The sequence below is a fragment of the Chaetura pelagica genome, unplaced genomic scaffold, assembly GCF_000747805.2.
Source record: "Chaetura pelagica isolate M959 unplaced genomic scaffold, ChaPel_1.0 scaffold1788, whole genome shotgun sequence".
Classification (NCBI taxonomy): Eukaryota; Metazoa; Chordata; class Aves; order Apodiformes; family Apodidae; genus Chaetura; species Chaetura pelagica.
This window is the reverse complement of record NW_009954359.1, coordinates 6,665-30,565: the sequence shown is the minus strand read 5'-3', so window position 1 is coordinate 30,565 and position 23,901 is coordinate 6,665. Positions and strand designations below refer to the sequence as shown.

At 48.8% G+C, this 23,901-nt stretch overlaps 2 protein-coding genes and 1 gene segment (V, D, J or C); 1 reads left to right on the top strand and 2 right to left on the bottom strand.

Moving 5' to 3' along the window:
• Nucleotides 1-8,435: 8,435 nt before the first annotated feature.
• Nucleotides 8,436-8,758, bottom strand: LOC104394594 (feather keratin Cos2-3-like). Its single transcript, XM_010004208.1, has one exon. It carries the CDS (start codon nt 8,741-8,743, stop codon nt 8,441-8,443), a length of 303 nt encoding a protein of 100 aa, XP_010002510.1. The 5' UTR covers nt 8,744-8,758; the 3' UTR covers nt 8,436-8,440.
• A 3,982-nt stretch (nt 8,759-12,740) lies between these two features.
• On the top strand, nt 12,741-13,927 carry LOC104394596. The segment is given in 2 exon segments: nt 12,741-12,786; nt 13,545-13,927. Coding segments are annotated over 2 exon segments (429 nt in total).
• A 780-nt stretch (nt 13,928-14,707) lies between these two features.
• On the bottom strand, nt 14,708-17,394 carry LOC104394595 (olfactory receptor 6F1-like). The gene is made up of 3 exons (XM_010004210.1): nt 17,317-17,394; nt 15,656-15,734; nt 14,708-15,128 (listed from the first exon to the last, which is right to left on the bottom strand). Exons 1-3 carry the CDS (start codon nt 17,375-17,377, stop codon nt 14,708-14,710), a joined length of 561 nt encoding a protein of 186 aa, XP_010002512.1. The 5' UTR covers nt 17,378-17,394.
• Nucleotides 17,395-23,901: the final 6,507 nt, after the last annotated feature.

The window sequence follows — 23,901 nt, the reverse complement described above, 5'->3', positions numbered from 1 at the left end:
CTGCTGAGCTACAGACCTTCACTTTCTTCCAGGCACCATGGGCCAGACAACCATCACCCAGCAACAAGAAATCACATTACAGGAGAGAGACACCTTCCAGACCACATGCACCTACCAGACTTCTCGGTTTTCTGGCTTGCTCTGGTACCAGCAGAGGACAGGACAAGGTCCCCAGCTGGTATCATATCAGGCAGTGGCTGGCTCCAAGCGCAGCGGCCGTTTCACCACCTTGCTGAACACCACGGGGAAATACAGCCTCCTGCAGCTGGAGGATGTTGAGGTCTCTGACAGTGCCTTGTACCTCTGTGCTGTGCAAGACACCCTGGTGCAGGGAGCTTCCTTGGCTGTGCAACAACCCCCGGGAAGGAGAGGCCGTGCGTGTGCCAGGCTGAGCCTGGGGGAAGGGACCCTCAGCTCTCCCCTGGCAGTGCTGCTTCCCCTGTGCACCCAGGGATCTGCATGAAGAGCAGCTTCTGCAGGAACTGCCCCCACAGGGACAGGCACTGTCCTTTACTCTGCTGGCTGTGGGAACACGCAATAGAGCCCCCTGGTTTACAGACAGCCCCACTCCAACCTTCACACAGTCATGTCTCACCTCCCAAATGCTGTGATTGCTGGCCAGGAAGGGCCCTAGGCTATGTTCCCCAGGCTTGCCCTTGGGGACAGACTGTCAGGGGAGGGTGTCTTTCTGCCACACACTTCCTGCTCAAGGTAAGAAGGCAGATGAAGTCTTCTACAGGCATTTGGGGAAAACCTCACAGTCACAGCTCATGATGCAGAGCACTCCCTGTTGTCTCTCTGCCTGGCTGAGCATGATGACTTACAGTACAGGGAGCAATGGCGACAAGTTCCTGCACGCGCAAATTTGTGTCCCTCAAGTAACTGTTCCACTTTCCCAGATGAGATTGCAAAATAGATATGATGTTCTGCAAGGGGAATCAAATAGTGATGAAGATGATGGTTCATCAAACATGGAGGTGTAACCAACACAAAGTCAGATTATGCCTTGCATCAAAACCACCTCGGTTAAGAAAAAAAGACAGGTCCTTGTCATAGGTGACTCACTTTAAAGGGAGTGGAAGGCCCTACCTGCGAGCCAGACCCACTTCATAGTGAAGTCAGCTGCCTTCCTGGGGCCAGGATTAAGGATATACAGAGAAAACTTCCTACCCTAGTTCGGCCATCTGATTACTACCGATTAGTGATGTCATGAGCCAGTGCTGTCACAGAGGCTACTGGCAGTAAAGATGCTTCCACAACTTCCCTCCCAGTGGAGAGTGGTATTTAAAACAGAACATGGGTAAACGCAGCGCTCGTCTCGCACAGAGGCTCGATTGCTTCTGGACTGAATCTTAGAGCAGAGACTAGAAACACCACCTTCACCGCAGCCACAAACTGTTACTGAGACCAATGTTTAGTTTACAAATTAACCAGTTTATTAAGGGTTAACACAAACTGAGGGACCAAGGTTCAGGAGAGGTAGGCTAGAGATATGTCAGGGAAATAATTCAAAAGTACTATGCTCTTATTAAATGTACACTCTGAGGGACAGGTGTGGAATCAATGGAGTAAAAGGGTAGGAGTTGAGCCCGGCAGGAAAGTTCAAGTGTGTGTGTGTGTGTGTGTGTGTGTGTGTGTGTGTGTGTGTGTTCACCTTTCCGTAGCGTGTGGTTCCTGGGATGCGACTCCTTTCCAGCTGGCAGGGCTAGGTAGCAGGTCCGTGAGGGACTGGCTTCCCGGTAGCAGAGGCAGCAGGCAGGCAGGTAGGCCGACACGGCTCCAATCCCGGGGCAGAACCGCAGGCGGACCGGGCAGGCAGCTGCGGGCTCCAGTTCAGTTTGGCTCCGACTCTGGTGTTAGGCTCGGGCAGGCTCCAGCAAGCAGCGACCCCTCGGGTAGCAGGCTGGCTCCCCACGGAACGGGTACGGGCAGCCCTACCTCGGCTTCTCCGGGCAGCGGTCACGGGGCGGCCCCCACTTCCCTTTCAGCTTCTCCGGACAGCGGGGCTGGCGTTCCAGGGGCTTCTGGTGCTGCAGCAGGGTCTCCTGGGCAGGCAGAGAGAGCAGTGCCGGCAAAACGTGCCCTCTTTTTATAGATCAGAAATCACTGTTCGAATTAGGTACCACTGTCAAATTACCCAATTAGCACTGGCCAGGTACATACTCTGTCAGAGGCATCTTTAACCTGTTGTCCATTTTTCTGACAGTTATCACAAGCCTTATGCTCTTCTCTTGTTGTAGACTTACCTGGTAGAGCAAGTGATTGTGATTGTAAATCATGTTCCAGTCTGTCCTTGGCTAAATCAGCAAAAAGACACCACCCTTCTTTTGCTGGCTTGAAAGGCATTTTGTTTAGTCTTATGTGGGGGGAGAAAAGATGGACCATTCCCCACAAGTGGTGTTTCAGATAGACAGTGATGAACCAGAAAGCTGGTTAAGGGACCAGAAGCATAAGTAGTGTTTTCCTCAATCCCACCAGTTGCAGGGATTGATGAGGGGATAAACAGGAAAAGCCAGCAGATTAACTGCTGGCTCCCAGACTGGTGTAGCCAGCAGGACTTTGGTTTCTTTGATCATGGGTTGATCTACAGGACACCAGGCATGCTGGCAACAGGTGAGGAAAGCCTGACCCGAAGGGGAAGAGGACAAGAGTTGGCAGGGCTCATTGAAAGAGCTTTAAACTAGGTTTGAAGGGGGATGGGGATGAAATCAAGCTTACTAGAGAGGAGCCTGGGAGCAGCATTCCAGTGCTTGTGGGTAGTAGTGCTAGCAACATCTTGCAGTCTGTTACCTCAGGGGAGGCAGGAGATGGTGATCCATGTGGCAGCAAAGACATGAGGGTAACTACAGAATTGTCTGAGCACAGTCAGGTGGGAATTAGGGCTTGTCCCCCCAGAAGGTGTCAGGGTAATTAGCTCAGCTGAAGTGCATCAATACCAATGCAGGGCATAGGCAACAAACAGAAGGATCTGGAGGCCATTGTACAGCAAGAAAAGTGTGATATAGTTATCACAGAAATGTGAGGGGAAGACTTGCACCACTAAAGTGTTGTGATTGAGGACTTCCAACTTTTCAGAAGGGAGAGGCAAGGAAAGAGAGATAGTGAGGTGGCCCTCTATGTTAGGAATAGATTTGGATGCCTAGAACTTAACGATGTGAATGACAGTGTTGAGTGTTTGTGGGTAAGAATCAAGGGGAAGGCCAATAAGGCAGACGTCATGGTGGGAGTTTGTTATAGATACCCCAACCAAGATATAGAGGCTGATTAAATATTTTAGAAGCAGCTGGCAGAGGTCTCAGGATTACTCGCCCTTGTTCTCATGGAGGACTTCAATTTCCCTGATGTCTGCTGGAAAGATAACAGAGCAGAGAGGGAACGGTCCCAGAGGTTCCTGGAATGTGTGGAAAAAAACTTCCCAACACAGCTGGTGAGGGAGCCAACTAGGGAAAGTGCCCTGCTGAAGTTAACAGAGAAGGTCTTGTGGGGGATGTAAGGCTTGGAGGTTGTATTGGAAAAAATTATCACAAAATGATAGAGTTTTAAATTCTTGAAGAAGCAAGAGGAGAGTCAGAAGAACTGCCACTTTGGACTTCTGAAGGGCAAACCTTGGCCTATTTCAGAGCATGATTGAGAGTGTCCCTTGGGAGACAGTCCTGAAGGGCAAAGGAGCCCAGGAAGGCTGGTCAATACTTCAAGGAGGAACTCTTCAAGGCACAGGAGCAGGCCATCCCCAGGTCCAAAAAGATGAGCAAATGGGGAAGAAGACCAGTCTGGAAAAATACAGAGCTTTAGCTGGACCTCAGGAACAAAAGGTGAGATCATGGCCTTTGGAAAAGGGCACTGGTAACTTATGAGGAATACCAAGATGTAGTGAAGCTATGCAGGGGGAAAATTAGAAGGGACAAAGCTCAAGCAGAACTCAACTTGCCCACTGTGTTTAAAGATAACAAGAACAGGGTTTTTTCAGTATATCAATAGAAAAAAGAAGACTGGGGAAAATGTAGGCCTGCTGATGAATGAGGTGGGTTCCTTAGTGGTGGAAGACACAGAGAAGGCTGAGTTACTGATGCCTTCTTTGCTTCAGTCTTCACTGCTAAAGCTGTCTCTCATTAATCCAGACCCTGGAGGTAAGAGATAAGGTCTGGAGAGAAGAAGGCTTTCCCGCAGTAGAGGAGGACCGGGTTAGAGACCACCTGGCCAAACGGGACATCCGTAAGTTCATGGGCCCTGATGGGATGTACCCGCAAGTGCTGAGAGAGCTGGCAGATGTTATTGCTAGGCCACTCTCCATTCTCTTTGAAAGGTCATGGAGAACAGGAGAGGTGCCTGAGGACTGGAAGAAGGCCAATATCACTCCAGTCTTCAAAAAGGGCAAGAAGAAAGAGCTAGGGCACTACAGGCTGGTTAGTCTCACCTCTGTCTCTGGGAAGGTGATGGAGTGACTTGTTCTGGATGTCATCTCTAAACGTTGAGGAACAGGAAGTTATTGGGAGTGGTCAACATGGATTTGCCAAGGGTAAATCATGCTTGACCAATCTGTTAGCCTTCTTTGATGTCATAACTGTTTGTCTGGATGAGGAGAGAGCAGCAGATGTAATCTACCTTGACTTCAGCAAGGCTTTTGACACTGTCTCCTGTAACATTATCATGAGGAAACTTAGGAAGTGTGGGCTAGATGAGTGGACAGTGAGGAAGTGGACTGAGAGCTGGCTGTGTGACAGAACTCGGAGAGTTGTGATCAATGGAGCAGGGTCAAGTTGGAGGCCAGTAACCAGTGGTGTACCCCAAAGATCAATACTCGGTCAGGTCTTGTTCAACATATTCATTAATGACCTGGATGTGGGGATAAAGTATATCCTCTGTGAATTTGCTGATGATACCAAACTGGGAGGGATGGCTGACACTCCAGAGGCCTGTGCTGTCATCCAGTGTGACCTAGACAGGCTGGAGAGCTGGGCAGAGAAGAACCTCATGAGGTTCATAAAGGGCAAGTGTAAGGTCCTGCAGCTGTGGAGGAAGAACCCTATGCACCAATATAGGTTAGGAGTGGACACGCTGGAAAGCCGTTCTGAGGGGAAAGATCTGGAAGTCCTCGTAGGCAGCAAATGATCCATGAGCCAGCAATGTGCCTTTGTTGCCAAGAAGGCCAATAGAATCCTGGGTTACATAAGAAAGAGTGTGGCCAGTAGGTTGAGAGGTCATTCTCCCCCTCTGCCCTGGTGAGGCTACATATGAAGAACTGTGTCCAGTCTGCTGAACATGCTATTTGTTAACAGAGAAGGTCTTGTGGGGGATGTAAGGCTTGGAGGTTGTATTGGAAAAAATTATCACAAAATGATAGAGTTTTAAATTCTTGAAGAAGCAAGAGGAGAGTCAGAAGAACTGCCACTTTGGACTTCTGAAGGGCAAACCTTGGCCTATTTCAGAGCATGATTGAGAGTGTCCCTTGGGAGACAGTCCTGAAGGGCAAAGGAGCCCAGGAAGGCTGGTCAATACTTCAAGGAGGAACTCTTCAAGGCACAGGAGCAGGCCATCCCCAGGTCCAAAAAGATGAGCAAATGGGGAAGAAGACCAGTCTGGAAAAATACAGAGCTTTAGCTGGACCTCAGGAACAAAAGGTGAGATCATGGCCTTTGGAAAAGGGCACTGGTAACTTATGAGGAATACCAAGATGTAGTGAAGCTATGCAGGGGGAAAATTAGAAGGGACAAAGCTCAAGCAGAACTCAACTTGCCCACTGTGTTTAAAGATAACAAGAACAGGGTTTTTTCAGTATATCAATAGAAAAAAGAAGACTGGGGAAAATGTAGGCCTGCTGATGAATGAGGTGGGTTCCTTAGTGGTGGAAGACACAGAGAAGGCTGAGTTACTGATGCCTTCTTTGCTTCAGTCTTCACTGCTAAAGCTGTCTCTCATTAATCCAGACCCTGGAGGTAAGAGATAAGGTCTGGAGAGAAGAAGGCTTTCCCGCAGTAGAGGAGGACCGGGTTAGAGACCACCTGGCCAAACGGGACATCCGTAAGTTCATGGGCCCTGATGGGATGTACCCGCAAGTGCTGAGAGAGCTGGCAGATGTTATTGCTAGGCCACTCTCCATTCTCTTTGAAAGGTCATGGAGAACAGGAGAGGTGCCTGAGGACTGGAAGAAGGCCAATATCACTCCAGTCTTCAAAAAGGGCAAGAAGAAAGAGCTAGGGCACTACAGGCTGGTTAGTCTCACCTCTGTCTCTGGGAAGGTGATGGAGTGACTTGTTCTGGATGTCATCTCTAAACGTTGAGGAACAGGAAGTTATTGGGAGTGGTCAACATGGATTTGCCAAGGGTAAATCATGCTTGACCAATCTGTTAGCCTTCTTTGATGTCATAACTGTTTGTCTGGATGAGGAGAGAGCAGCAGATGTAATCTACCTTGACTTCAGCAAGGCTTTTGACACTGTCTCCTGTAACATTATCATGAGGAAACTTAGGAAGTGTGGGCTAGATGAGTGGACAGTGAGGAAGTGGACTGAGAGCTGGCTGTGTGACAGAAATCGGAGAGTTGTGATCAATGGAGCAGGGTCAAGTTGGAGGCCAGTAACCAGTGGTGTACCCCAAAGATCAATACTCGGTCAGGTCTTGTTCAACATATTCATTAATGACCTGGATGTGGGGATAAAGTATATCCTCTGTGAATTTGCTGATGATACCAAACTGGGAGGGATGGCTGACACTCCAGAGGCCTGTGCTGTCATCCCGTGTGACCTAGACAGGCTGGAGAGCTGGGCAGAGAAGAAGCTCATGAGGTTCATAAAGGGCAAGTGTAAGGTCCTGCAGCTGTGGAGGAAGAACCCTATGCACCAATATAGGTTAGGAGTGGACACGCTGGAAAGCCGTTCTGAGGGGAAAGATCTGGAAGTCCTCGTAGGCAGCAAATGCCCTCGTAAGGACACATCTGGAATACTGCATCCAGTTCTGGGCTCCCCAGTTTAGGAGAGACAGGGAACTACTAGAGAGAGTGCAGCAGAAGGCAAGAAAGATGACTAGGGGGCTGGAGCATCTCTCCTATGAGGAAAGGCTGAGAGAGCTGGGACTCTTTAGCCTGGAGAAGAGAAGGCTAGAGGGAGACCTTATTAAGGCCTACAAGTATGTAAAGGGTGGGTGCAAGGAAGATGGAGCCAGACTCATTTCAATAGTTCCCAGTGACAGAACAAGGGGCTATGGGCACAAGCTGGATTATAGGAAGTTCCACTTAAGTATGAGAAGGAACTTCTTTACTGTGAGGGTGACAAAAGCCCAGAACAGGCTGCCAAAGGAAGTAGTGGAGTCCCCTTCTCCGGAGATACTCAAGACCTGCCTGGATGTAGTCCTGTGTAATGTGCTCTAAGCCATTCTGCTTTAGCAGAGGTGTTGGACTAGATGATCTCTAGAGGTCCCTTCCAGCTCTGACAATTCTGTGATTCTCATGGGTGACTTGTTCCAGCTCAGTATCCACTGCAGGAGCAAAATGACTGGATACAAGCACCATGTCTACATGTCTTTGAAATCTCTCAAGGGATGGTGACTTCACCACTGCCCTATGCAGCCTGTTCCATTGCCTGACAGTCTTTTCAGTAAAGAAATTTTTCCCAAAATCCAGTTTAAACCTTGCCTTGCACAACTTGAGGCCAATCCTTCTTGTCCTATCACCTGCTCTTTGGGAGAAGAAACCAAAAAACCCTCACTACAAAAAGAAGGTCAGCCCTCACTCTCCTTTTCTCCAGAATAAACAACCCAGTTCTCTTAGAAGCTTCTCATAAGAGCTGGCCCATTGATCCAGCCAATCCAGGTCCATCTACGGAGCCTTCTTACACTCAGGAAGATTAGCACTCAGTCCCCATGTGGGTTCATCTGTACGTTTACTGAGAGCACACTCAATCCCTGATAAAGCCATGAAACAGAACTGTTCCCAGTAGAGAACCCTTAGGAACACCACTTTTGTCTGGAAGCAACTGGATTGAACTCCATTCATCACTAGCCGTTGGGCCAAGACTACAGTGTCCAAACTCCCATTACTCTGTGAACAGAGAAGGGCCACCTTTTGCCTTCATGTCCTCAGAAATAAGCAACACGTGGAGGCCAAGCTTGATGGCAGCAGAACTTTGATGAGAATGAAGAAGGAAGCAAAGTCACTGCAACTATAGGACAGCAGCACAGGGAGTCCTGGGAGAAGCCAGGACTCTGCAGTCCATGACTGTGGAGAAGTTCCTGCATGATGTGTGTCTGCCTACCCCTTAGAGGGGGTGGAGACAAATGGTCCCATAGATAGACTTGGTGAGAACCAGAGAAAACAAATAAAAGGGGAGGGAAGGAAAAGGAAAGTTATTCAGCTGTATAGAGAACACATACAAATTCTTGATCTCCTGCCCAACTGCATGTTTCGAGTTCCTCAGTGTGTCTTCTTGGGGCTTTCCCAGCGTCTGCATCAGCGGAGGAACCTTCTGCCACAGTAGCGGCTGGAAATGCCAGAGAGGTCACAGCACCCGGAGTTGATGGGCACTCCATCACAGCTGAGGATGCTGCCAACAGCAGCAGAGGTGGAGGAGCCCACCACGGTGTTCTGTGGGAAGGAGCTGAGGATGGGGCCGGGCAGGGTCACCACCACAGCAGGAGGCTCGATGGCGACAGTGGAGCTCTGGCACTGCCTGACACAGGGCTCGTTGCAGCTGTTGGCCAGCGGGGTGGGGCCGCAGGGCCGGCATGGCAGGCACTGGTTGTAGCAGGACATGCCTCTGGGCTGGAGGTGCACCTGGGAGAGAGGGAAAGAAAAATCAGAGCACAAGAGTGGGTGGGAAGCAGCGTGGTTACTCTGAATGAACCAAAAACACAAGTGAGTGAGGAGCTGGAGTCTCAGCCAGAAACCACACCATCTTCATTGCACAAAGAGCAACGTGGGCTAAAGAAGCTCTCTCTGAAGTCAAAACACAAAGCCCACTTCAACCACTTCCCAGCTTCTCTTTAAGGAGACCTTCTTCCTGCTTCTTTCCATCATGAGGAGGAGATCCAAAATCCAGTACAGGACAGAGGCAATATGAGCTGAGAGGTCCATCAAAGAGAGATCTTCCTTTGGAAAAGGAGGAAAAGGTGCTTCACACTCACCTGGTTCCCAAGGAGAAGGAGGCAAGAAAAGGTGATGAAGAAGCAGGGACTTGAGCTGCCTTTTATACCTGCCTTTCATTGCTGTAAGACCAGAGGCACCCTTGGCCGAGGTAACAATTTCCTGACAAGCTCATCTTAATGGAAAGCATCACAATTAATGATATAGGCTGTGCTTCAGTTTCCAACACTGCTGCCTTTTCATCTCTAGGTTTGTTCCATGCCAATTCTCCATTGAAGGCTTCTTCTGAGCACCAGGATGAAAGGCCCCAGGATTTTGAGGGCAGGAAAGTAGCAGTGCAGGCAGAAGACTCAGCACTGGACCTGAATGGGTCCAGAGCAGAGAACTGACATAAATCTGGATCACTCTGGTGGGGTTCTTTGAAGTGCTGGCCCCAGTCTGCAGGAGTCCTAAGCAGAGTCCATGTCTCATGGTGTTCCTATGTCTCTTCTTGTCATGTATGTATGTGTAAGCAGCCAGGGTTGTATGGATACAGATTTGTGCAGCATTCCATGTTGGTGTGCATGAACCTGTGTGTGTGTCCCACTGTCTGTCCCTGAGCATGCAGGAATGTGCTGCTCATGGCAGGGACACTCTCCACTACTTTCTCCATGAGCAACACAGAGCAGCAGGTTCTCAGGGTCAGAAGAATCCTGAGTGCAGCTGAGTGGTGATGGCACCAGCCTGCTAGACATCTGTCCAGGGAAGAGGCACTGGGATGCAGGTTCTGTCTGCTGAGCCCTCCTTTTTCTCCCCCACAAAGCTCACATTCTGCTGATGATGATTCCACACCGCAAAATGGATGGATTTGTTTCCATTTGGATCCTTAGTTTAATTCCATGTGACCCTATTGGCAGTGCCTCAGCATGGCTGGCAATCCGTCCCTCCCTAGGACACAGCTGCTTCCACTCATGTTAGAGAGATCAAAAGGATTAGTATTGCTTCATGGGTGATGAGAAAGGCTGAGAAATTCTGCTTACCATGCGTTGGCCAGCCCTGAGTGGACCTGCTTCCCATGCAGTGTCAAGGGTGTCTGGGGTGGGACACGGCCCTCTCTCATGTCCGTGTCAATGCCAAATGCACTTGTGTAGCTCATCGACCCGCCGCTGTGTCAGGCAGGGGCTGAGACCTTGGATCACGCAGGTACTGAATGAAAGGACCACAAAGGCTGATATTGCTGTGCTGTGAGGGGAAGGACAGACCCTGTGACTTGCACAGCAAAGCTAAAGAGCCAACGGCTGCTTTGAGTTTGAGGCAACAAGAACCTTCACGTCCCACACTGGAATCTTAATCTAAGATCCCAGCAACTGCATCTTTGTGAGAAGGGACATTGGATTCATGTTCACAATCCCCAAAGCTACTGCTGTCCCACAAGGATGTCCATAACAGACCCTCTTTCCAACACAGGCTGTCTATGTTGTGCAAAATTTGTGAGCCAATGTCCCTTCCTGAATGCTTGTCTGCCTGGGCTTAAGTCCAACTTTGAGACAGTGCAACCAAGGCATCCGTCCCATTTAGTGAGATCCTTCCCGAGGTGAGATCATTGCTAGGGAGCTCTTAGTTTCCTCTCTGTGTAGCTTCCTTTGAGTAGAGGATCTAGTGTAGCTGAGGGCCAAACTCATTTATTTCTGATGAGGCACTCATCAGAAATGGGCACTGTGAGCAAGGAAAGGGCATGGGATGTGTCTACACAGTTTAGCAAGACCTGTCTTGTACTTAATTTTTTACCAAATTGAAGATGAATGGTTCAGTCAAAGGATGAGAAGGTGGGTGGATATTTAGCTTAACCTCCAGGTGTAAAGAGCTGTGACCATGGTGCAAAGCCCAACTGAGGTTTTCAGGAATTAGTAGGACTAATAATCCAGTGTTTTCATGGACACCGCAATAAGTGGGAACTCCTATGTGTTTCAGGGTGACACCAAACCACAAGGAACATGTGGTACACTGATCTCTGTTAGCCAAAATTTTCCAATCAGGTCCATGAAATACCTGTTCAAGGACAAAAGAGAAGACGGAAAAGACTGTGTAAGTCTTCTGCAACAGAAGTAGAGGGCAATGAGCATCTGTTGGAACTCCCCGTGGAGTCTACTCTTCTTCAGCCCCAACCCCCTCAGCCTGTCTTCATAAGAGAGGTGCTCCATCCCTCAGGTAATTTTCATGGCATTTATCTGGACATGCTCCACATCCTTCCTGTGTTGGGGGCTCCAGAGCTAGACACAATACTTCAGGTGAGGTCTCAACAGTGCAGAGTAGAGGGGCAGAATGACCTCTCTCAATCTGCTGGTCACACTTCTTTCGATGCAGCCCAGGATGCAGTTGGCCTTCTGGGCTGCAACTGCACCTTGGCGGCTCATGTCCAGCTTGTCATCCACTAGTACCCCCAGGTCTTTTTCTATAGGGCTGCTCCATCCATCAAACCCATACCTCTCCAACTGAGAGAGAAGGATGTTGTGGGGGACTGTGTCAAAGGCCTTGCAGAAGTCCAGATAGATGACATACATGGGTCTTCCCTTGTCCATGGATGCAGTCACTCCATTGTAGAAAGCCACTAGGTTGGTAAGGCAGGAGTTGGCAAGGTTACCTTGGCACCAGCATGAGGAGATACTCAGGCACCTTCAACTGTATCCCACAGTTTACGGTGTTTGGGATACAGAGCTTGTTGTACAGGATTCCCTGCCCCAGCTGGCGACTGCTGTGACAGCTCTTGCTGTTTTGCAAGGGAAGTCCTGGCAGGTTTATAGTTACTGGAGAGCAGAGGGCAGCCCAGTGTCCCCCTGTCATGTCCTCAACTGAACACCAGGACCCTGAAGGCCCTGTGGGTATAGGGTTGTTAATGGGAGCTGCTATGCTAATAACCTGCTTCCTGCAGTCCCTGCCAACTGTGTGAGCCCTGAGTGAGAAGTGGTAGAGGGGTCCTGCTCCAGGCAGCAGAAGATATTACAATGAAGTAGCCTTTTTGCTTGCCTGGGTTGTGGGTTCTAGGGTTCTAGGGTGCGGTGTGGGACAAGCAGGTTGTGGGTAGGTGCAGGGACATAGGGGGACTGCCTGTACAACAGAAAGCTGTGCTGCCATGTCCTCCTCCTGCCAGAGTGTGGGAGTGTCTGTCTGTCCTTGTGCAGCTTATTTCTGCAGCAGCTGCTCTTTGCAGAGATGTTTCTCTTCAGGTGCCTCCTCTATGGCGAGAGGATAAGGAACAGAGTGGGTGACACCTGGGTCCAGGCACTTCAGTGTATGCCTGGTCCTCTCTCCATCCAGAGAGTTCCAGGGACAGGGTGGACAAGGGTGAGTGCAGGGGTACTTTCTCCATCTGCTGAAGAGCTGGGTGCAGGCCTGTGCAGCTGGCTAGGTGGTTGGTCTCAGGAGAAGTTCATGATGGATGCTTGTCCCTCTCATGGACAGTACTTAAACCATGACTCTGTTATCTCCCTAGAGAGCTTGCTTGTGGTAGAGGTTGGGGGATGGACCCCAAGAAGCCTGCCTAGAGCAGCAGGGAGAGGATTTTGCTCCACCCTCTGGGCTGTGGTCTGAGGCCTTTTTTATCTGGCAGAAGCAGAAGAAGAAATGAAGTTGCAAGCATCAGATTCCTCATGCTAGCAGGTCCCTCGGCATCACTTGAAAGGAGAGAGACATGGTCCTGATTTTCCTGGCAGCCCTGGTGGCACTCACAGACTTTGGTGAGATGTGATTTACAGGCTGGGAAGAATGAGGCAAGAGTGTGTGCCGTTGGTGGTGGAAGGGAGGAGACTCCATGGGGGATGCAGGAGTGTTTCTGTAGGGACGGCAGGGGCTGCAGAGGAGTACAGCAAATAATCTGGGAGATGTTAGGAGTATTGGGCATCAGAGGAGGAATAAGACCTCACCTTAAATGTGCAGGTACTGAGCACGCTGAATGTGCTGCTAGTACATGTGAATCCTGAAAGAGGGGAAGATGCTAAGGAATGAGTGACATGGCATGTCAGAGCTTCTCTCCTAGATGTACTAGATACAATGCTTCCAGTCTCTGTAGGGACAACAGAGAAGGCTATCTCGAAGAAAGAAGAGCAGAAATGTCACACAAGAGCAGGGCAAGGGCAGAGGATACCATGTGCCATATGGATTAACTTTTCAAGCAAGAAGGTATGGTCAGAGGTGGGAGAGGAGCAGCTCAAGTCTAGTGCTGCTAAAGGAGATACCAGCTATTAAAAGAGCTCAGAGGCAGATGTGGAGAGAATCAGTGCACTGAAAGACCAGTGAGCATGGCTGAAAAGCAAGGTGATGTGGGGGGTGAGGAATGGCAAGAACGTGCAGCAAGAAGTGTGTAGGTACAAAGAGCTCAGCCTTTCAGAGGCTAGAAAAAGTGATATGGGAAGCTGGAACAGGGAGCAAGCTGATGAAGAGACAGATTGACAGGTACACTGGCAAGCCTAGCTGAAAGCCCTATCTATCTTTACAGGTCATGCCCAAAAGGACTCTGTGCTCCAGTTCCCAGCAGAAATGACCATCCAGGTGGGACACAACACAACATTGCACTGCAATTTCTCCACCAGCTATTCCAATCCTTACATCTTCTGGTACCAGCAGAGGCAGACCCAGTCCCCTCAGATGCTGCTGCGGGTGGACAAATGGAAACCTCAGATGGATTCAGGGAGGTTCTCCTCTGTGCTGTCTGCAGAAGACTCCCAGGTGCTTCTACATGTGCAGGATGCTGAGCTCCAGGACAGCGCTGCCTATTTCTGTGCACTGAGCCCACCCTGGTACCCACAGCTTGCCGCACTGTACAGAAAGGTGTTGGGTGCTCTGAGGAGCAGTTCCCTTCCTGCCACTGCTTGCATGTAGCTCTGAGATCAGCCTGCTCAGCAGTGACACCTGGGGCTGTGGTGAAGCTGGGCCTCTGCCTCCCCAGCCTGTGCTGCTGTGAAGCACCCGTCAGTGTGACTTTGCAGCTGCCTCTAGATGCAGGGTCTTTGATGATTAAGTGACCAGGAAACCTGACTTGAGGCAGACTCAGTTGAGGCTACATCATAAACAAGACAAATCAGGTTTTCAAATGCCCCACTGGTCCATGTGACCACCTCTTAATAAGGAGGCCCCAACATGGCAGACCTTTATGAACCGTATGGGACTGATTTCACCTGAATGTAGAGCTCTCCAAGTGAGATGGTCAAGTCTGAACTAAACACCTACTGGTCCCTTCTCGAAGAAATGGTGCTTCTGGAGATGGTTCTCCTGTGTCCACCTATCCTGACAATGCTCTAAAGACTGAAAGTGAAGCACTTAGCAAACGGGAATCTGAACCTGTGGGAGGACCACATCTCCAGTGGTCTGTTGGAGAACTGTTTTTGGATGTGGTTTGTGACCCTTCCCAAGGTCTTTAGAGCACTGTCAGGCATTCTGAATTACCCAGGAGTGAAAAAAAGGAGGTGAGAGCATCAGAATCAAGACTCAGATCAGCCCTAGGTGGCTGTGAGTGAGATGAACTCACTGGGGAAGTTGTGGCTTCTCAGTACCTGTGATGCCCAAACTCATTACACTTTGATGAGGAACTTTTGCAGATGAGAAAGCTTGGGAGAGAGGAGATTAATCTTTGCTCCCACTGAGGCCCTTTGAAAAGCCACTTCATTTTTTCTGGAAAGCCTGCCTCAGAGCTTGCTTCACTTCTTTGTTCCTGAGTGTGTAGATGAAGGGGTTCAACAAAGGAGTTACAACTGTGGTAAAGGTATTCACAAGCTTGTTCAGATCCAGGGAATTTGGGGCTGATGGCTTGACATACAGGAACATGGTGGAGCCATACCAGATTGTGACGACACTGAGATGAGCAGAGGCTTTTTTTTGGCCATGGGCTGACTGAATTCTCAGGATAGAAGAGAGGATGTATATATAGGAGACCAGGGTGACCACACAGAAGGCCACCACAACAATTATGGAGACAAGGAAGGTTGCCAGCTCCATGGGCCATATGTCACTGCAGGAGAGGGCAAGGCAGGAATCTATATCACAGAGGAAATGATTGATGACATTTAGCCCACAGAAGGTCAGCCTGTGTAGAGGGGTTTAAGGGACAGTGGATATGGAAAATTACTAGAAGCCTATAACCTGGGCTTTGAGCTAACTGAAAACACTAAGGCAAACAACCCAGAGATAATTGGCTAGTGTCTATTTAAAGACATTAAAGAAAACAGCTAAGAGATAGTTGGCTAATGTTCAATGTCAACCAGAGACAGATCGGGAACAATATCAGAGAAGTATAAACTCCTTGGCACCACTTATATAACTCCTTGGCACCGCTTCAGCAACACCTGCACCACTTCAATAGCAAAGCTAAGCTTACGACACCGCGCGTGGACACAGGCTCATCACCAATCAACAATTTTATATGCCTCGTGCAACTCAGCATGTAACCAATCATAAATATTGTTTATCCGCGTGCACCTGATAAGGTATACTATATAAGGAGCTGTAATTATTAATAAAGTGGCTTGGCTTGGCTTGCTTGCTTGCTTGGGAGCATTCACCTTAACTCTATGAGTACCGTGTGTCTGTCTCCCGCAACTCCCGGCAACAAGCCTGGATGTCAGAAAGGTCAGCAGCGAGAAGGCCAAAAAGCCTCCCAGCCAGGAGCTGAGCGACAGCCGAGCAGAGGACACTGTTCATGAGAGAGCTGTATCTCAGGGGGTAGCATATGGCCAAGTAGCGGTCATAGGCCATGACAGATAAAAAAGAAAACACTCAGTGGAGCCTAGGGAGAGGAGAAAGAACAGCTGGAGGATGCACACATTGAAGGAAATGGTCTGACTCTTCCCTAGCATGACTCCTATGGCTTTGGGAACAATGCCTATAGTGTACCAGATCTCCAGAAAGATGACAGAGGAAAAAGTACATTGGAGTATGGAGGTTCCTTTTGGTCCACACAAGGGCTATGATGGATGCATTGCCTGCTACTGTCAGGGAGTACATCAGTGCAAATACCACCACAAGGGAGACCTTGGAATGCCAATTGCCAGGGAAGCCAAGAAGGATGAATTCTTCCACACTTTGCCATGCCCTCCCAAGCATTTAAGTCTATGTGAAAAGACAGAAAAGCTTCTGTGTGCTTCTGTGCTGGTCCTTCAGATGCTACTAGTAGTGAAACAAAGCCGTCAAAAAAAGTAGATCAAGCACAGATATCTCCTTTAGAACATGGTGAATGCAGTTGTTACCGTGAGATGAAAATACCTTTTAAAAAATTATGGATGGCAGGCTGAGGCTCTCCAGGTATGTGAAAGGCTGATGCAGAGGAAGGGAATGTACCTGCACTCCTCATATTGCGGGGGGGGGAAAAAAAAAAAAAAAAAAAAAAAAAAGCAGCAAAAACCCACTTGGGTCTAGAAGAAATTTTCTCTACCTCTTCTAGCTTCTAGGTCAGTTTATCACAAGGGATTCAGACTGAGATGGCAGCAGCATAGGGCAGCAGGCTAGTGTGACAGTCTGCTTCTCTGCATAGCTCGAGGGGCTAGATTCACCTCTTTGCAGTTTTGCCATCTCAGAGTCAGGGAAAAGAGAAACAAGATGAGAGACTTACAATTAAATACTCTTTACCTCACCTCCTCATCTTACCCTTCTTCTTTCTCAATGGACAGAGAAAAGGCATGAAGGAGACACGGCTCATCCCATCTTATATACATGCCTAAAAGCCCTCTAGAAGGGCAGGTTGTCTCTGAGGACTAAGGCAGGAGCCTAGAGAGCAGCTGAGGTGGATAAGTCAGACATATCAACTTGGGCAGAGATATCCATGCTTCAGTGGTTGAAGGCAAAATCCTCTGAGCTGATTTCTCCCCAGGGTATCTCTTCTGAGAGACCAGCCAAAATGCAGGGTATAATCTATGCCCTCCCTGCAGACAAGGGAGGATTCTTCATCTGATGCATCCAAGGGTGTTGAAGGAGCTGACTTGAGAGTGTCTACCCAGTCCATGGAAAGCAGGTGGAGCAAACTCAGCATGTAACCAATCATAAATATTGTTTATCCGCGTGCACCTGATAAGGTATACTATATAAGGAGCTGTAATTATTAATAAAGTGGCTTGGCTTGGCTTGCTTGCTTGCTTGGGAGCATTCACCTTAACTCTATGAGTACCGTGTGTCTGTCTCCCGCAACTCCCGGCAACAAGCCTGGATGTCAGAAAGGTCAGCAGCGAGAAGGCCAAAAAGCCTCCCAGCCAGGAGCTGAGCGACAGCCGAGCAGAGGACACTGTTCATGAGAGAGCTGTATCTCAGGGGGTAGCATATGGCCAAGTAGCGGTCATAGGCCATGACAGATAAAAAAGAAAACACTCAGTGGAGCCTAGGGAGAGGAGAAAGAACAGCTGGAGGATGCACACATTGAAGGAAATGGTCTGACTCTTCCCTAGCATGACTCCTATGGCTTTGGGAACAATGCCTATAGTGTACCAGATCTCCAGAAAGATGACAGAGGAAAAAGTACATTGGAGTATGGAGGTTCCTTTTGGTCCACACAAGGGCTATGATGGATGCATTGCCTGCTACTGTCAGGGAGTACATCAGTGCAAATACCACCACAAGGGAGACCTTGGAATGCCAATTGCCAGGGAAGCCAAGAAGGATGAATTCTTCCACACTTTGCCATGCCCTCCCAAGCATTTAAGTCTATGTGAAAAGACAGAAAAGCTTCTGTGTGCTTCTGTGCTGGTCCTTCAGATGCTACTAGTAGTGAAACAAAGCCGTCAAAAAAAGTAGATCAAGCACAGATATCTCCTTTAGAACATGGTGAATGCAGTTGTTACCGTGAGATGAAAATACCTTTTAAAAAATTATGGATGGCAGGCTGAGGCTCTCCAGGTATGTGAAAGGCTGATGCAGAGGAAGGGAATGTACCTGCACTCCTCATATTGCGGGGGGGGGAAAAAAAAAAAAAAAAAAAAAAAAAAGCAGCAAAAACCCACTTGGGTCTAGAAGAAATTTTCTCTACCTCTTCTAGCTTCTAGGTCAGTTTATCACAAGGGATTCAGACTGAGATGGCAGCAGCATAGGGCAGCAGGCTAGTGTGACAGTCTGCTTCTCTGCATAGCTCGAGGGGCTAGATTCACCTCTTTGCAGTTTTGCCATCTCAGAGTCAGGGAAAAGAGAAACAAGATGAGAGACTTACAATTAAATACTCTTTACCTCACCTCCTCATCTTACCCTTCTTCTTTCTCAATGGACAGAGAAAAGGCATGAAGGAGACACGGCTCATCCCATCTTATATACATGCCTAAAAGCCCTCTAGAAGGGCAGGTTGTCTCTGAGGACTAAGGCAGGAGCCTAGAGAGCAGCTGAGGTGGATAAGTCAGACATATCAACTTGGGCAGAGATATCCATGCTTCAGTGGTTGAAGGCAAAATCCTCTGAGCTGATTTCTCCCCAGGGTATCTCTTCTGAGAGACCAGCCAAAATGCAGGGTATAATCTATGCCCTCCCTGCAGACAAGGGAGGATTCTTCATCTGATGCATCCAAGGGTGTTGAAGGAGCTGACTTGAGAGTGTCTACCCAGTCCATGGAAAGCAGGTGGAGCAAATACTCTCAAAAGCCTTCTCTAAACTCTTGACAGGCCAGAAGGGAGCTGAGGGCAAATCCTGCCTCTCCAGCCTCATTGCTTTCTATGAGGAGGTGACTGGCACTGTGGGGAAGGGGAGGAGCACTGGCTGGGGTGTACCTTGATTTTAGCAAGACTTTTTACACACCCTCATGGGTGCACACACAGACACACCTACACACACTAAGGTAGGTATGCTCACAGCCATGCACACACACACAGAGATAATGTGTGCTGTTGGGAAATTTTTATTGTACCCCTTGAGACTAGTTAGATACGTACTTTTGCTGAGATATTAAAAAAAAGGCACCAAATGACCAGAGTCCCACCATGAAATGCAGTTTCACAAGGAATCTGCAAAGATACATCATTAGATGATTCTTTATGTATACAGGCACCTGTGATCGGTTGCATGGGGACACCTCAGCCTGGCATTGCATCATTCCCCCAGCACCAGCTCTGATGTACAAAGGTGGCCACTGATCTAGAAGACAAAGCTGTGGCTCTCTAATATCACCAACGGAAACTGCACTCCCTTACAGAGAGTCCCTCAGTCTCTGGCATCCCTGCTGTCAGCCACTTTAACCTCTTCAGCTTTTGGCCCTTCTTGTTCAACATATTAGATCATTCCTTTGTCACAAATTATCACTGCTGAGCAGTTACAATTTGAATTTCCCTTTCAGTTCACACACAAATTCACAAAAAATACAAAAGTATTTCAGACCTGCAAGTGCAACACCCTTATAAAGCTTTTGTCCTTCAGTCATTCTGAGATATGCTTCATTATACGTAATTCCCTTTTGATGGAGGACATAGATGTGGGGATTTCCATCCTTCCACTTGTACATTTTGTCAAGACATTTTCATGCAGGATATGAGACTGTAGTAGCTAAAAAGACATAGCTCCACCAATGAGAAATGATGATACTGACATGTGAAAAAAATCCTCTACCCAGAATGGCAGCCAATTCCTGAGCACACATTCTCTAGGGGGACCACTGAAGCAGTCAAGAACTCTGAGCCTACCTGCAGTTCTTTTGAGAAGTGCAGCCAGTACCCTCATCCTCCTTCATGCTCTACTCCATGCTCTGTATCAGAGCAATTTGGTCTCCCTCAAAAATACACCATTTCACTGTTCCCATTTCTGTGCTGAATGTCTTCAGCTTCCACATCTTTACCCCCAATTTCCACCCTCAACACATTTAGCAACATGGGTGACTTTTCCCTGCTATTCCTGCCTCTGGCTGCTGGCCATGACCCCTAGATTGGGTGGTGGAGGGGAGAGGAAGCTGTGTGCCATCCCAAACATTGTTCCCTGCTTTACCACTCTTGACTTTATGCAGAGCAAATAATCTTCTGGATCACCACACCAACTCCCTGTCACTTCAGTGCAGCTCGAACCATAGCAAGAACACCCTTTCTCAAAAGCTCATGGTGCTGCTAAGCCCTCAGGTCCTCATGCCTTTCTGGGCATTTGTGGGCAGACATAGCAAGGCAAAGCCTTATAGTCACCGGCAGCAGGGCAGCTGGGGATTACTTTCTCATCTCCAAGGGATGATGCCCAGAAGAAGAGGAACTGTAAGCTGTGGTTCCAACTTCCCATTTCTCTGTGAATGGAAAAAGGGCTCCTTGTTCCCTCACTCGATTCCACCCCAGAGCAACACCTTCCTCCTCTGGCAGCTTGGGGCCTGTTCAAAGAGGGAAGAGCCATATGGAGGCCAGGCTTGAACACAATAGAATTTAATGAGATCAAAGAGGGAAACAAATCACTCCAACTGGAGAAAAGCAGTTCAGGGAGCCCTGGAGGAAGACAAGAGTTACCATTCCTTGACTGTGGAGAAGTTGTGCATGATGTCTGCCTGCCTTCCCCCTAGAGGGAGAGGAGACAGATGGTTCCCACCGTCCTGGTGTTGGTGGCCTTCCTCAAAAGGGAAACAAGGAGAAAAAAAGAAAAAAAGGGGGGAAAAAAAAAAAAAAGGGCAAAGCTATTCAGCTCTACTGAAAGCTAATCCAAAAAATCAATCCTTTGGCCAGACCCATGTTCTGAGTTCCATGTTCCATGGGGCATTCCCAGCATCTTTATCAGGAGAGGAACCTTCTGCCAGAGTAGCGGCTGGAAATGCCAGAGAGGTCACAGCACCCAGAGTTGATGGGCACTCCGTCACAGCTGAGGATGCTGCCAACAGCAGCAGAGGTGGAGAAGCCCACCACGGTGTTCTGAGGGAAGGAGCTGAGGATGAAACTGCAAAGGAATGCAAAGGTGCTAAAGAATTTTTGCTACAAATGTGGAACAGTGATTGGGTAACCGCTGTGGTGTATCCCATGAATTAACTGCATAAAATAAAGAGTGCCAGTCTACAGATGCCTCCTAGGACTGGACCACTATCCCCCTTCTACTACAAGACCAACTGAACACCGCTGGAGTTTTGGCTGGTGACTTTCCTTTAACCCTTTATTTCCTTTCCTGATCTTTCTCTTCTGTAGTTAAGGATTTGTTAGCACATCTATTATAAGCTTATGACAAATATATAGCTATAACTCTTACCAGCTGATCTGTACCTAAATAAAAGCCTATTTTTGCACCTGATATTGTTATTATCTTTGTTTTGTCCTAGCAGGATCACAAAGAATCTCCATGGATCCGACTATTGGATTGTGACATCAGGCTAAACATACCCGTCTCTCACAGCCTCTCCTCATAGGACAGATGCTCCATTCCCCTCATCATCTTTGTGGCCCTGAGCTAGGTTCTTTCCAATAGTTCCTTTTTCTTCATCAACTGTGGAGCCCAGAACAATACTCCAGATGTGATGGGCAGATTAGAGGGGAAAAAGAACCACCTTTGACCTACTGGCCATACTCTTCTTAATACACCCCAAGGATGCCATTGGCCTTCTTGACTGCAACGACACATCGCTATCTCATGGACCTCAAGGTCCTTTTCTCCAGAGCTACTCTCCAGCAGGTCAACCCCCAACCTGTACTGATACATGGTGTGGGAAACTTCTTTTCTTCCTCACGTAAGTCTAAACAAATGCCTTTTGAGCCAGCGAAGGCTCTCCTGATTATTCCCAGATAACAGACCAAAACAGACTTGTTACTCAAGGACAACTGAAACCTAAACAATGGATGTGGTACGGGACAGAAAGGATGGGTGACAAGTCATACATTGCTCCTGATAGTCACCACCCTAACCTGGGGCCCAACAAGCCGGAAGGGAACATCACTGGGCGCACGCACGCGCACACCCACACCCAGACCCACATCCACCAAAGGACACTTTCTTTATATATATCTATATATATCTATATATATATATCCCTGGTAGCCATTCACTTTTTCCCTAAATATCATCCCTCAGTTTGTGTTAACCCTTAATAAACCAATTAATTTGTGTAGTAAACATTGGTCTTAGAAGCAATTTGTGAGCGTGGGGGGGAGGAGTGCTTTCTAATTACCACTCTTAACATATGGTCCCACAGTGCCCATTCCTCTGAGAGGCAGTGCCACGTGTGACCCTCGGTCTTATTCAAAAACCCCTCCACATCAGGGTGGGGGTCACGAAAGCACCTGACAGCTCGTGACACATGGGGTTGTTCCTCCCCAGGTGCAGTACTCTATATTTGCCTTTGTTGAATTTCATTAGGTTCCTCCCTGCCCAACTCTCTAGCCTATCCAGGTCATGCTGGATGGCAGCACAGCCTGCTGGTGTGTCAGCCACTCCTCCCAATGTTGTGTCATCAGCAAACTTGCTGAAGGGACACTCTGTCTCTTCATTCATGTCATTAATGAATATATTGAACAGGACTGGACCCAGTACCAACCCCTAGGGAACATTACTAGACTACCCCATTTACCACAACTCTCTGAGCTCTGTCCTTCAGTCAATTCCCGACGTACTGCACTGCCATATTGTTCAATCAACACTTTTTTAGTTTCTCTGTGAGGATGCCATGGGAGATGGTGCATCGCTGGCAGTTCCCCCTCCCTGCCTCTCCCAGCCAGGACACAGCTGCTCACTCCAGCAACAGAGAGATGGGAATTGCTTCATGGGTGAGGAGAAGGGCTGAGGAATCCTGCCGACCATGTGCTGGCCATCCCTGGGTGGATCTGCTTCCCATCCAGTGTCAATGGTGTCATTGCTTCCTGTGCAATGTTGGTGCTGTCTGGGGAGGGGCACAGCCCTCTCTCATGTCCATGTCAATGTCAAATGTACTTGTGCAGTTCATTGACCTGCTGCTGTGTCAGGCAGAGTCTGAGACCTTGGATCATGCATGTACTGAATGAAAGGACAATGAAGGCTGATATCACTGTGCTGTGAGGGGAAGGACAGACCCTGTGGAAGGCAACAAGGACCTTCAAGCCCCACACTTTGGAAACTCAGTCTGGGAAACTGCCACTGGGGTGGAAGGGACATTGGATTTGAGATCATGTACCCAGCTGCTGTCCTGCAGTCCTGTATAGACCCTCCTTGTGACTAAGGGCACTCATCTCCCACATGTTAGGTAGTCAGTATCTAGGAATCAGAGCCACACAAGTGGATGTGGAGTTTTAGGAGACACATTGCTGAACAGAAGAAAGCAGTGTTCCTTACAGCAAAGACCAGCCACATCATGTGCTGTGTTCTCAGCAGGTCCAGGAAGGTAATCCTTCCCCTATGTCACATGGCAGACCACATCCGGAATGCTGCTTCTGAACTGGGCTTCCTGAGTCAAAGAAGGAAATCAACATACTGAAGAGAGTCCAACAGTGACAACCAAGGTGGTTAAGGCACTGTCAAATGTGATGTGAGGAGAAGGTGAGAGAACTGGGCCTGCCCTTGGCAATGGGCAAGCATCTGACACATGGAGGAACCTCACTGAGCAGTAGGCTAAAAGCACTCTAACGGGTTTCCCAGGGAGGTTGTGCAGCCTCCCTTCTTAGGAGGTGCTCAAGGCAGGAGTGAATGTGACCTTGAGGTACCTGTTCTAATGAGATATTTTCTGAGGAGAGAGTTGATCTAGATGACCTCTGGTGGTTCCATTCTGATTCTGTCATTTCCACCTTACTCCTGCCCTCCCTTACCCTGCACGCCTATGGGCACATTTGTCCTCACTCCCTGCTGCTGCAGCTCCTGGGTCAGGGCCCTGCAGCTGTCCCCGGCTGCAGCGGGCGCTGTGCAGGCTGCTTCTTGCTGAGGAGTCCTTGCTGGAGGGCGGCGGGAGCGCGTGTCCCCGGAAGGCAGCTGCTCCCTGCAGCGCCCCC

What these genes read in the sequence shown, in the direction of transcription:
- LOC104394594 (XM_010004208.1), bottom strand. Translation starts at nt 8,743, where the DNA reads ATGTCCTGCTACAACCAGTGCCTGCCATGCCGGCCCTGCGGCCCCACC.
- LOC104394595 (XM_010004210.1), bottom strand. Translation starts at nt 17,377, where the DNA reads ATGGCCTATGACCGCTACTTGGCCATATGCTACCCCCTGAGATACAGC. An exon ending in ATACAGCTCTCTCATGAACA is followed by an intron (nt 15,735 to 17,316) that starts GTGTCCTCTGCT and finishes TCTCATGAACAG; the next exon opens with TGTCCTCTGCTCGGCTGTCG. An exon ending in CTGACCTTTCTGACATCCAG is followed by an intron (nt 15,129 to 15,655) that starts GCTTGTTGCCGG and finishes CCCTCTACACAG; the next exon opens with GCTGACCTTCTGTGGGCTAA.